The sequence below is a fragment of the Apis dorsata genome, unplaced genomic scaffold (assembly GCF_000469605.1).
Source record: "Apis dorsata unplaced genomic scaffold, Apis dorsata 1.3 scaffold_348, whole genome shotgun sequence".
NCBI classification, from domain to species: Eukaryota; Metazoa; Arthropoda; class Insecta; order Hymenoptera; family Apidae; genus Apis; species Apis dorsata.
In genome coordinates this window covers 41565-53798 of record NW_006263615.1, presented here as the reverse complement: position 1 = coordinate 53798, position 12234 = coordinate 41565, and the positions used below count along the sequence as shown (strand labels likewise).

Below are 12234 nucleotides of genomic sequence, written 5' to 3'. Positions count from 1 at the left end.
CTTCTCATGAAAATTTGGCTTTAGTGTTTATGCTAACCAATTTTTATGATTATATAGTTTCATCAATATTTTGTTTTTGTCAAAAATTAATTTTTTGCAAAATATATATAATAAAATAATACTGATTCGAATTAGTTACAACGCTTTCTTTGTACTTTGTTACAGATTTATTAATACTTTTATTATTTAACCTAATAAACTAATATTAACATATCTTACATTAGATTATTAGAAAATAATTAATTTTAGGTAAGTAATAATATTTTACATTCATCGAATTTAATATTTTGAATATTATAAAATAATGTTGCATTTTATATAATCTTTCAGAGGTTAATATAGTTCAAATTTTAGATTTATTTAAAATAAATAATACATTCTACTATACAACTAAATATAAAAACTTATAATTAAAAATGAGTGAAAGTGCATCAATTAATGATGTACTTGAAAGTAATGGTGCATCAGAACAAGCCACTTACAATGGAGAAAGTGAAGAACATACAAGTGTGTTAATTTTTTAAATTATTAATATTTTTAATTTCTATAAGTTTAAGAAATATTTTTTTATATTATTACTTAATGATAATAATTTATTTTTCAGACAAATCACCTGGAAGTGGAGAAGATAAAATACCTGATTCAATATGTGATAATGGAATCAAAAAAAATAATGTAACTCCTATAATTGGAAGTAATAATACAAATACAACTAATAGAGCTAAAAAGAGAAAGAAAACTCCTAGAGATGCTACTGCTCCAAAACAACCTTTAACTGGTTACTTCAGGTATATTTTTTTATAATTAAAAAAAATATAATTAAAATTAAAAGCACATTTGACAACAAATTTTTAAAAAACAGATTTTTAAATGATCGAAGAGAAAAAGTAAGAAGTGAAAATCCTACTTTATCATTTGCTGAAATTACAAAACTTCTTGCTTCAGAATGGAGTACTTTACCTGCTGATCAAAAACAACAATATTTAGATGCAGCTGAACAAGATAAAGAACGCTATAATCGTGAATTTAGTGATTATAAACAAACAGAAGCATACAGGTTGTTTAGTGAAAAACAATCTTCAGAAAAGCAACAAGAAAGCAAAAAAGAAAGAAATGGAACTGATATAAATTCTGAGCAAAATGTATAATATTTGTATCTTAATTAATTATTAATTTTGTTTCAATTTATTTATTATATAATTATTAATATTTAATATTTTATCAGGATATTCAACAAGATAAAGATAACGACTTTACAGGTTTTGATATACCTATTTTTACAGAGGAATTTTTAGATCATAATAAAGGTAAATAATTTTTTTTGTATCATCATATATAAAAATTTCTTTTATATAATTTTTATATATACAGCATGTGAGGCTGAATTAAGACAATTAAGAAAAGCTACTTCAGATTATGAAGCTCAGAATGCAGTGCTTCAAAGACATGTAGACAGTTTATATGCAGCTGTAAATCGTTTGGAATCTGAAACAAATCAACAACGCACGACTAATCAAGCTTTACAACGTCATTTGGATTCTCTTCGTTCACAATTAGCTGGTTGCTTTGCTACAATATCTTTGCCAGGTTGAATCTGTATCTTAATTTTATATTTGTATTTTATATATTTATAATTAATGCTTATATGTTATTTATAGGAACGAATGAAGGTGCAACATTACAAAATATAGATAATTACGTTGAAAGACTTGAATCATTATTAAATGGCAATGTTGAACAATCTTTACGAAACGCTGTACGTAATGCTGTATCTCGTCTTGAATTAATTGGATGACGATCACCTCCCGGTAGTACAGCTACTACATCAATGAAACATCATCGTTCAAGACACTCACATCGAAAATAAAAAAGAGTAATTGTGTTCTTTTTTATATATTTTGTAAAATATATTTTTTTTAATATTGTATGCTCCCTAGTTTAATAATTACAAATAATAATTTTCTTCCCAATTCATGATTATAAAATCATGATTTACTTTTTAAATAAATGTAATTTATAAAATATAATTGCATGAAATTACATATATAAATATTAATTATTAGATTAGACAATATAATCAATTCGTAGCATAATAACAAAATATTATTATGGTATTATCAAATATTTATTAATAAATTTTTTAAACTTATTAATGATTCGTTTTATTACTTTTTTATTAGATTTTGAAGTTGATTCCAAGAATATCTGAAAAAAAAGCATATTCATAATTATTCATAGTTATCCTTTATAGATATATTTTCTTACCTGAAAGACGCTGCATTTGGACGTCGATTAATCTCCAAATTGATTAAAGTATGTTCGAGTTTTGATGATAAAATTTGTACTACTTCAGTTGATATTATTAAAATTGAATGTAAAAGTTCAAAAGTATTATGCTGATTTAATATTAATGATTTTTCAATAATACTGGATATCATATTATGAAATTTATCTCTATAATTGTTAATTCAATTTTTAATTTCTATTAATTATTATTTAAATCAAATGTCATAATGAATACTAATTACCGTAAAGTATTATCCTCTTTATAATATATATTGTTTATAATATTACTTATAAAATCAATAGTTTGTTGTTTGTGTGGATGATGATCATGGACTTTAATATAGCATTTAATAATATATGATGTGCAAATTAAAATAATGTGTTCTACAATATGACATGCATAATTTTTTTCACCTTTGAGTAAATTTTGTAAAATTATCATTACCTGCATTAATTATAAATGAATATTATTATAATTATATATAAAATAATAATATTAATACATACCAAATAAGAATGTTTATGCATCATATTGTCATTTGAAATGGTAAAAAAATTTGTCATCAAAATTTCAAATATCAAACATATAAAATCTGTTTTTGCATCTTTAAAACATTTTAATAACGAATCAGATACTTTAAAAGTATTTGTATTAATAGTTGGAATTATTAAGAGTGGCATATATTGATCAAATAAATCTCGTATTATTACTTGAAGTGATATATCACTTCTAACATTAAGAGTTTCCATACCCAAAATTATCATAGAAAATGTTTTTTTCCCCAAATTTTTTAAAAAAGAATGTTCTAGTGATAATATAGTTTTATTCACTAATATTTTAAATATATTATTTGGTTGATTCTGAAGAATGATTTAAATTAATAATTAATATAATATATTAATAATATATATATATATATATATTATACTCACTTTAGAATATAACATAATAGAAGTACAAAGAATTAATGTTCCAATACATCTATATATCCACAAAGCCAATTCCGAATCTTTAGTTTCTTCAGTAATGGGTAAAAGAATCCATTTTTCTAAATGACTAAAATATAATCTCCATTTCATATCATATTGAATTCGTTCTTGTTCAATCTAAAAAACATTAATATGATGATTATTTTATGATTAATTTTAATGCATTTTCTTTGATAAATAATAATAAATAAACATATACTTTTAAAGTGTTTCGTTTTTTCATAGAGTGCATTATAAATGTTAAAATAGATCCATCATTATTTTGAAATTCTTGAAGATCATTATATGTTTCAAATATATCTTGTATATCACTTAATTTCAATATATAATTTTGTAAAATTTTTATTTCGTTTCCATTTGTACCATGACCAATGATAGAACATTTTATCCATGCCTAAAATTTAAATATAATATTATGAATATAAAATTCTTTATTATGAATTATATAATTAAAAAATATATTTTATAAATTTTATTTATTAACTTGTATAAGTATTGTATCAAAATTTTTTACTTCTTTTTTTAAATCATGAATTACTTGTTCCTGTTCAAGTATTAATACCAAATAATATCTTGTAATTCTGAAAATGAAATTTTTATATAATAGTTTGATTATAACATGTGTTCAATATATAAATTTTCAATCTTATATAATCTGAATATAAATTTTTATTACCTTATGTCTTTAACAATTACCGACGATGCAAAATGCTGAAATAAAGACATAGCTGAATGCTTATGTTTTTTTGCTGTTGCTGGATTTCTTAATGCTTCCATAGTAAATAAAACTGCTAATTTTGAAATATATTGATAGTGCTCATTATTAACAACAGGATCAAAAACAAGTTGTCTTACTCTACAAGCAACATAACACCACAAAGCATCTAGTAATTGTCCTATATCACCTATATATATATATATATATATACATACACGAATTAAAAAGATAAATAATTACAATTTTTATATGGTAAAAAAACAACAAACCTGTATTAGAAATCTTAGAAAGATAAATGCATTGTTCAAAAATATTAACTAGCACTTTCATTAATGTTCCAACCATTTTATTTGAACATTCTAATAAGTAACGATCTATCCATCCACTAAATAATAAATGTTGTCCTAATTCAATATTATTAGATGATAAAATTGTACTGAATACATCAATAAAATTATTCATCATTGAACGGGATATATCATCTTTACGACAACATATAGTATTTATCTATAATATAAGTTCGTTAGAATAAAGAAAATAAAATAAATTAATTAATAGAAATCAAATTTATATTATACCGTATCTATATATAAAGGTGCTATATTTGTTAAATTTAATCTAAAATCGTTATATAAAATAAGAACAGCTAATTTTCCTTTCCAAATTAAATTATGTTTTTTACTATTTTCATTATTATATTCTTTTGTCAATGGCAAAAGATCTAACATTACTGAACACTGTAAAAAATAGTTATAAATTTATTTTTATAAAAAAAATTTCATAAAAAAAATCTTTAAAAACAATAACAGATGATTTACTTACAACATTTATAGTATCAGTAGTAACAGCTAATGTTAAAAATAATGAAATGAAATTATATAAACCAGTTATTGAAAATTCTTGAACTTTACCTTTTGAAAATTTAGAATAAATACGACCTTTAATTTGGTTCCAATATTTTGTATCATTATTATTATAATTTATGCGTAAAAAAGATCCTTTAATATAAGTATATATAAATAGAATTATTAATTTAGAAATAAATCATAGAAATTAAAAACTTACCAAGTAAACGTAAAAACATTCCATAACTTGATTCTTTAACATACTCTATATTATTAAGCCTCTCTTTTACTTGTTTAAGAAGATCCATAGCGGTTTTCCTACCAATAAATTTATTTAAAAACAATGATGAAAAATATATATAAAACCATAAATTATTTAAGAATACTTTTCAATTGATAATGTCCAAGGGCCAGATACTTGTAAGAGAAATGGTTCATCTAATCTTTTATGAAAGCAATCCCACAGAAGAGAAATAATTGAAACTCGTGGTTGCCACCAGTTGGTAACAATAATATTTAATAAAGGTATCATTATACATAATTCCTCATCAATTTCATCCCGTTCACCATCTTTTCCACCTTTAGAAATATATGTTTTCAAAATCTTCTCTAATTGTTCATAATTAGGCCTGATCTAAATAAATAAATAAATATAACAAAGTAATAAATATATTTGTTAACAATACTAACAAATAAGAAAGCAAATAAAATTAAAATATAGTTACTCGTGAACACTTAGATCCTAAATATATTCCATCATTATTGTATCCATATAAAAGCGAAAGATGATAAATAATCCATAAACAGAATAATTCATTATTTTTACAAAGAAATTGTCCAATATTAGATACATTCCTATTCAACAATCCATCAATACATTCATTGATATATTTCCAGAAAGTCTAAAAAATAAACACAAAAATATATACATTATGAAAATTATAAAATACATTCATAAAAAATTTTTAATACCTTTGATTTCATTCTATCAGATAAACTATCAATAAATATTTGAAGCATGAGCCATAATTCACGAATGCAAGTACAATTATATGGAGTCTTTTGTTGTACATGAGTTAAAGAAATCTAAAACATATTGCAAAAAGTTAAATATAAAATAATTAAATATAATAATAATATAATAATAATTTTTAAAAAATTTTTTTAAACTAATATACTTTTACCGTTTCAAATATTTTTAATGAAATATAAATTAAATCATTAATTATCATTGCTTGAATGTTTTCAAACTCATCCAAGTAGTTTTCAATTGAATATTGACAATATATGTTCTTTGTATATATTAATGAAATAAAAAACCATCTTAATTCAATATGCATATGATACATATGATATTCTGGTTGTGTACACTGTAATATATAAAGTATAAAATTAATATGTTAAATATTATTATTTGTCTACAAACCTGATTGCCTAATTTAGAGGGTACATAATGAAATGTAGCATCAGGAATATTGTATATCCTTTCAAGGAAATGTTTTATTATAATAAATAATGAATTAAATTCTTCTTCAATATCCATGTTTATAGTTTTTATATCCATGTTTATAGTTTCTAATGACAGATAGTTTCCTTTAATACTAATAAATGTATATTTTTAATTTATAATCAATAACTAAGATGAAATATTTTGAAAAAATAAATTATCTTACCTATTCAAATACATTCGAACATACAAAATAAATTTTGATATAATACATCTAATATAATAAAAGTCAATATCATGTGTTTTTGAGCTTAAAACTTGATCATAAATCTCATGCCTGCTGAGTATTTTTAATTGCATGCTATTAAAATATAAATAAGATAATATTTTAAATATTATATTTATAATATTATAAATATATTTTTAAAATAAATTAAAATAATTTATATTCATAAAAAAAATTTCTTACTTCATACACTTATTAAAATGTTTAAAATCCAAGAGAGCAGTTGCAGCTGGCATATTACAATCAAAAAGTTGTATATTCTTGTCTAATAAAAAATATTTTTCTTGTGGATATAAAACATTTTCTACTTCTCCTTGTAAAAATAAACCATTTTTATCTAATTCCCAATCGTTAAAATTCACCTTTCCATTGCAATTGAAAGTAAAACAAAGATCCATGTGTATAATATTATTAAAGAAAATATAAATCCATTTCAAATATCAAATATCAACTTAAATTTAAACACATTTTTTTATATTTAAATCTAAAAAGTAATGTTTTTTTTGTAAATAATATATTAAATTATATTACAAATAATTACATTATTTTATACAATTATGAAGTTTCTTCAGATTAATAAATGTATCAACTACAAATAGACACTTTTTCCTAAGTTTTGGCGGTATTCATAAAAGTGCCATCTATAAAACTTATGAAGACGCACGTGACTTCAAAATAAATATTTGTAATAATTTAATTTCTTTAAAATTTTATAGTAAATAATTTTTTTATAGTAAATTAAATAATTATCATAGTAATTAAAAAAATTATAAATCAAAAAAATAATACTAAGCTTTTTTATCTCGTAGCAAATCGCATAACATTTTTAAACTTCTGTTTTTTTTTAATTATCAAATTTGTATCATAAGTAATTGATTTTCTACGGTTGGTTCTTCAAATTGTTTAATTAATTCGGGTGTTATTTTTTGCAAATTTGTGAGTACTTTTAATAATCGATTTTTTAATATGATTTTGCGAGCTACCTGAAGAAAGGGTAAAATTTTGCATTTATGGAAAAAGGAATCTTCTTTCTTAGACGGTGCTGATATTGAGGTTGGATACTAAAAAAAAAAAAAAAAAAAAAAAAAAAAAAAATGGTTTATAAAGAATTTTTTTATTAAAAAAGAAAAATAATTTTTAATTAAGATAAATACTTTTTGAGAAACTCTTAAAATTCTTTGTCTTAATTTTTCAACCTTTTGTTTTTCAAATAAACATTTTTCCGAGTTCATTATTAAATTTTTGTATTTATTCCATATTTGTTCTCGTTGTGTTTTAATTTCAATAATTTGATTTGGATCGAATTTTCCATAATTTACTTTTGGTTTGTGATGAAATTTTGTTTGCTCATTTTTTTGATAATAATCTTCTACTTTTACTAAAAATTTTTTTAACTTTTTCATTTTCTGATCCATAGTTTGAAATAAAATGGTACCCAATGCTCCTAATAAATAAATAATTTATTTTTTTTATATAAAAATATATATATAAAATGTCTAACCCTTTAATTCATATTTGTTGTATGATTTTCGAATTTTCAAATTTAAAATACAATTAACAGCATGCAAAGTATTCGAGGGAAAATAAGCACATTGTTTTAACAAAATATTTTCAAAACTCATATATTTTATAGAAGAATTGTTTAAATAATATTTTGGTTTATCCTTTTTTATGGGAATTGGCTTTATTTCTTTGTAAATATTTGTATCAATTTTTTTTTTATGTATTTGACTTTTCATTTTCAATTTGACGTTTTCCAATTTTTCTCTAATCATTTAATATTTATTTTAATTACATTTATCTGTATGTTTATTTATTTTTTTATTTTTTTCTAATAAAAAATTATGTCTATGCAAGTAATCTTACCGTAAAAGGCCTGGTCGAGTATACGCATAGAAATTTATAACATATGGAGTTTTGCATAAATCTGATATGAATATTCGAATTTGAAAATTCATACTTATATATCGAAGTGGTTTATAAATAACCATAATTGTTACTGGTTTTTCCTTTGGTTTTATATGACCTAAAATATATGGATAAAATATAATATTTTGTAAAATAATAATAATTCAAATTAAAAGAATTAAAAAAATTAGATGAACCCCATCGAGGATAAATGTCGACACATGATTCTTCGTTAGATAATATAATTGAGAAAGAAATTTCTTTTTCTGCGTGAGAATATATTGGTATTTTATAATAAGCCCTTCAACAATAAATAATTAAATTTACTATACAAATCAAATAAATAATTAAAGAATAAACTTACATTCGACCAAGTGGTACATTTCCAAAATTGATAGTAGTAGGAAATGAAAATTTGGGTTTCATTTTTGCACAAACTTTTATTTGCATCATTTGATTATTCAAATACCGTATTTTTAAAACATCATCATAATTTTTATTTTCATCAGGTATAAATAGAATATTTATTTTGAAAACCGATCCAGGATTAAGCCATATTATTCTCTATAATATAAATAAATTTTATATAAAATATAAAGTATCAAACAAATGATCAAAAAATTTTAATTCCTGACTTACTTGAGAAATATTTTTAATTCTAAAATATTGAGTTTCTAGTGGTAAAAATTGAATGGGACATGGCTTCGAAAAGTAGTTTGCAATTTCTATTGTTTTTTCTTGAATTTTAAAATTATCAGAATCGAAAGTAAATTTTAATTTCGAAGGTATTACGTTTAATGTGCCATTTTCTAATTCTATTTTAAATTTATCTACATATTTTTTTTTAAATTTATCTATACAATATTGAGTTTGATTAAATATATCAATATCCATATCAGCCTAGAAAATTAATATGTAAAAATATTATTTAGCCAGAAATGAGTTCTTTTATTTATATATAATATAACAGAAAACAAATGAAAAATAAACATGTGTCATTTGATATAATTTTAAAGAAACAATTCAATTTTCGCGCGAGTGTAGCGTTTGCATTTTCATCTGTTTACAAGCTTCTGATAATTTGACAGTATAAGGATAGAGTGCACTATGAGAAGATAGCTATAACTGTTTATATTTGAAGATACAATTATTATGCATATTTTCGTAATTTATTTACATAAATGATACCTCTATTTATTTGAAAAAGCAGTTGAATTAACAATATGCTTTTAATAAATTGCCGATTGCAAAAAGAAAATAACATCTCTAATGATACTTGTGAAGTATGACTCACTCTACTATGTCAGTTTTTTACGGTTCTATAACTATGTTTTTATAAATACTTCTGTATTTGTATAAATTGAAAATCTCATTAATCATGAACGTGCAGGAATTGCGTGATGGGGTATGTTGTCTTATTCTTTTAAATAAATGCATTTTATTAAAAAATTTTCAAATATATAAATTATAAAATCGGAGGTTATATTCATGTGTCAAATATTCGATTTGCTTTGAATTTTTTATAATATAATGATTTTATTTACATTTTATCCTACAGTATTATTATAAACATTAATTTAAAGTTCAAAATCTTTAAATTAATATAAATCTATTTCATAAATATCTATTATAACTAAAATATTATTTAGTGTAAGTATTTTCTAGTATTTCAAATTATTTTTCTTTATTAAGTTTTTTATATTATCTATTAGTATTATTTCTTGTTTTTTATTTAAAGATTTATTTTATTAAAAATTATTTATTTTTGTAAAAATAATTAAAGTTATATAAAAAATATATATATTTTTAATATTTCTTGAGATAAAATATAATATTTTTACAGTCTCCTTTACTACAAGCCATATTTTTTGGAGATGTAGATGAAGTTCGAGCATTATTAGCAAGAAAAGAAGATCCAAACTGGCAAGATAGGGAACAACGATCTTTATTACATGCAGCTGCATATAGGGGAGATCCAGCAATTGTAGAAGCCCTTCTATTAAATGGAGCTGCAGTAAATGCTAAAGATAAGAAATGGTTAACTCCTTTATATAGAGCCTGTTGCTCAGGGAATCATAATGTAGTAGAAGTTTTGTTACGCCATAAAGCAGATGTCAATATCAGGGATCGTAGTTGGCAAACTCCTTTACATGTGGCAGCTGCAAACAATGCTGTCCAATGTGTAGAATTGATAGTTCCACATTTAATGAACATTAATGTAGCAGATAGGTTTGTGTTTTTAATTATTTAATTACTAATTAATTATATCAAATAATTACTAATTAATTTTAAGTATAAATTAATAATTTCATAAAAATTTGCAGAGGTGGTAGAACAAGTTTGCATCATGCAGCTTACAATGGACATTTGGAAATGACAGAATATTTAGCTCAAATTGGTTGTGTAATAAATGCTTCTGATAGACAAGATCGAAGAGCTTTACATTTTGCAGCATATATGGGTCATGATGGAATTGTGAGAGCGCTTATAGCAAAAGGAGCAGATGTAGATGTTAAAGTAATATATTTTTAATTTTTTTTTTTATTTAGTTTTTATTTCTGTTATTTATATTATAAAATATATATTTTAAAATATATATTTATATTTATATTATTAAGGATCGGGATTTATATACTCCATTGCATGCAGCTGCAGCATCTGGTAATGTAGAATGCATGCATACATTAATCAAATCTGGAGCAGATATTGAAGCAAAAAATGTATATGGAAATACTCCTCTGCATATTGCATGTTTAAATGGCCATGCTGATGCAGTTACAGAGTTAATTGCTAATGCTGCAAACGTTGGTAAGATTATTTTAAATTTTAAAAATATTTTCATCTATGACAAATTATCAAAGTTATTTTTATTTTATAATAAATTATTCTTTATGTAATAGAGGCTGTAAATTATCGGGGACAAACGCCATTACATGTTGCTGCTGCTAGTACACATGGTGTTCATTGCTTGGAAGTCCTTTTAGAAGCTGGTTTGAGAATAAATGTTCAATCAGAAGATGGACGTACACCTTTACATATGACTGCAATCCATGGAAGATTTACACGATCAAAAAGTTTGCTTGATGCAGGAGCATCACCAGATACTAAAGATAAAAATGGAAATACTGCTTTACATGTTGCTGCTTGGTAAATTACAATATAATTTTTTTATTTAACAATTATTTTTAATATTTAAATCCAAAATTTTTTTCACATAGGTTTGGCCATGAATGTTTAACAACAACTTTATTAGAATGTGGTGCATCTCCAGCAGCGCGCAATACTGAACAGCGTACTGCGTTGCATCTTAGTTGCTTGGCAGGCCATATTGAGGTAGAATATTCCTTTATATATATAATAAAAATATTTCTAAATATACATTCTAATATTTTTGTTAAATATTAATTTTTTAAATAAAATTTATAGGTCTGTAGAAAATTATTACAAGTTGATAGTCGACGTATAGATTCAAGAGATATTGGTGGTAGAACACCATTACATTTAGCAGCATTCAAAGGATCTGTTGATTGTTTAGATTTATTATTATCCAGTGGAGCTAATTTCCGATTAACTGACAATGATAGCAGGTTAGCACTCCATCATGCTGCTAGTCAAGGTCATTATCTTTGCGTTTTTACTTTAGTTGGATTTGGAAGTGATTCCAATGCACAAGATGTAGATGGTGCAACTCCTTTGCATCTAGCTGCAGCATCAAATCCTACAGATTCTGGTGCTGAGTAAGTATTTGAATATA

The 12234-nt window shown here is 22.9% G+C and overlaps 3 protein-coding genes across 5 annotated transcripts in view; 2 read left to right on the top strand and 1 right to left on the bottom strand.

Annotated features, from left to right (window-relative positions):
• The first annotated feature begins 234 nt into the window (after positions 1-234).
• On the top strand, positions 235-1927 carry LOC102672265 (high mobility group protein 20A). Its single transcript, XM_006618312.2, has 7 exons — positions 235-249; positions 355-507; positions 605-788; positions 863-1142; positions 1226-1307; positions 1372-1587; positions 1659-1927. The coding sequence occupies exons 2-7, from the start codon at positions 417-419 to the stop codon at positions 1793-1795; spliced, it is 990 nt and encodes a 329-aa protein (XP_006618375.1). The 5' UTR covers positions 235-249; positions 355-416; the 3' UTR covers positions 1796-1927.
• On the bottom strand, positions 1327-7210 carry LOC102672501 (protein MMS22-like). 3 transcript variants are annotated; one of them, XM_031511815.1, is made up of 20 exons: positions 6756-7210; positions 6513-6647; positions 6266-6440; positions 6024-6209; positions 5812-5925; positions 5565-5741; positions 5226-5473; positions 5060-5157; positions 4817-4992; positions 4573-4731; positions 4264-4501; positions 3953-4181; positions 3761-3857; positions 3476-3670; positions 3220-3393; positions 2794-3147; positions 2529-2731; positions 2266-2454; positions 2151-2205; positions 1327-1485 (listed from the first exon to the last, which is right to left on the bottom strand). In XM_031511815.1, the coding sequence occupies exons 1-19, from the start codon at positions 6968-6970 to the stop codon at positions 2166-2168; spliced, it is 3402 nt and encodes a 1133-aa protein (XP_031367675.1). In that variant the 5' UTR covers positions 6971-7210; the 3' UTR covers positions 1327-1485; positions 2151-2165. The 3 variants fall into 3 exon arrangements, with proteins under 3 accessions (XP_031367675.1, XP_031367676.1, XP_031367677.1); XM_031511816.1 differs by having other exon boundaries at positions 6290-6440; XM_031511817.1 differs by lacking the exon at positions 6756-7210 and having other exon boundaries at positions 6266-6414; positions 6513-6646.
• Positions 7211-9558: 2348 nt separating this feature from the next.
• The window catches only part of LOC102671901 (serine/threonine-protein phosphatase 6 regulatory ankyrin repeat subunit A-like), a 5896-nt gene continuing 3220 nt past the window's right edge, over positions 9559-12234 (top strand). Inside the window, exons 1-7 of the mRNA XM_006618309.2 lie at positions 9559-9885; positions 10324-10709; positions 10805-10997; positions 11099-11288; positions 11381-11627; positions 11699-11813; positions 11907-12217. Of these exons, the coding sequence (XP_006618372.1) occupies positions 9859-9885; positions 10324-10709; positions 10805-10997; positions 11099-11288; positions 11381-11627; positions 11699-11813; positions 11907-12217 (1469 nt within the window). The 5' untranslated portion in view covers positions 9559-9858. The remainder of the gene's footprint in view (positions 9886-10323; positions 10710-10804; positions 10998-11098; positions 11289-11380; positions 11628-11698; positions 11814-11906; positions 12218-12234) is intronic.

Bases quoted from the DNA above. Each gene is read 5' to 3' on its own strand.
- LOC102672501 (XM_031511815.1), bottom strand. From the start codon at position 6,970: ATGGATCTTTGTTTTACTTTCAATTGCAATGGAAAGGTGAATTTTAAC. The intron at 6,441-6,512 runs GTAAGATAATTT...TACATTTATTAG, and splicing joins GTTCGAATGTATTTGAATAG to TATTAAAGGAAACTATCTGT. The intron at 5,742-5,811 runs GTATTAAAAATT...TTTATTTTTTAG, and splicing joins CTGATAGAATGAAATCAAAG to ACTTTCTGGAAATATATCAA.
- LOC102672265 (XM_006618312.2), top strand. From the start codon at position 417: ATGAGTGAAAGTGCATCAATTAATGATGTACTTGAAAGTAATGGTGCA. The intron at 1,143-1,225 runs GTATAATATTTG...ATATTTTATCAG, and splicing joins ATATAAATTCTGAGCAAAAT to GATATTCAACAAGATAAAGA. The intron at 1,308-1,371 runs GTAAATAATTTT...TTATATATACAG, and splicing joins ATTTTTAGATCATAATAAAG to CATGTGAGGCTGAATTAAGA.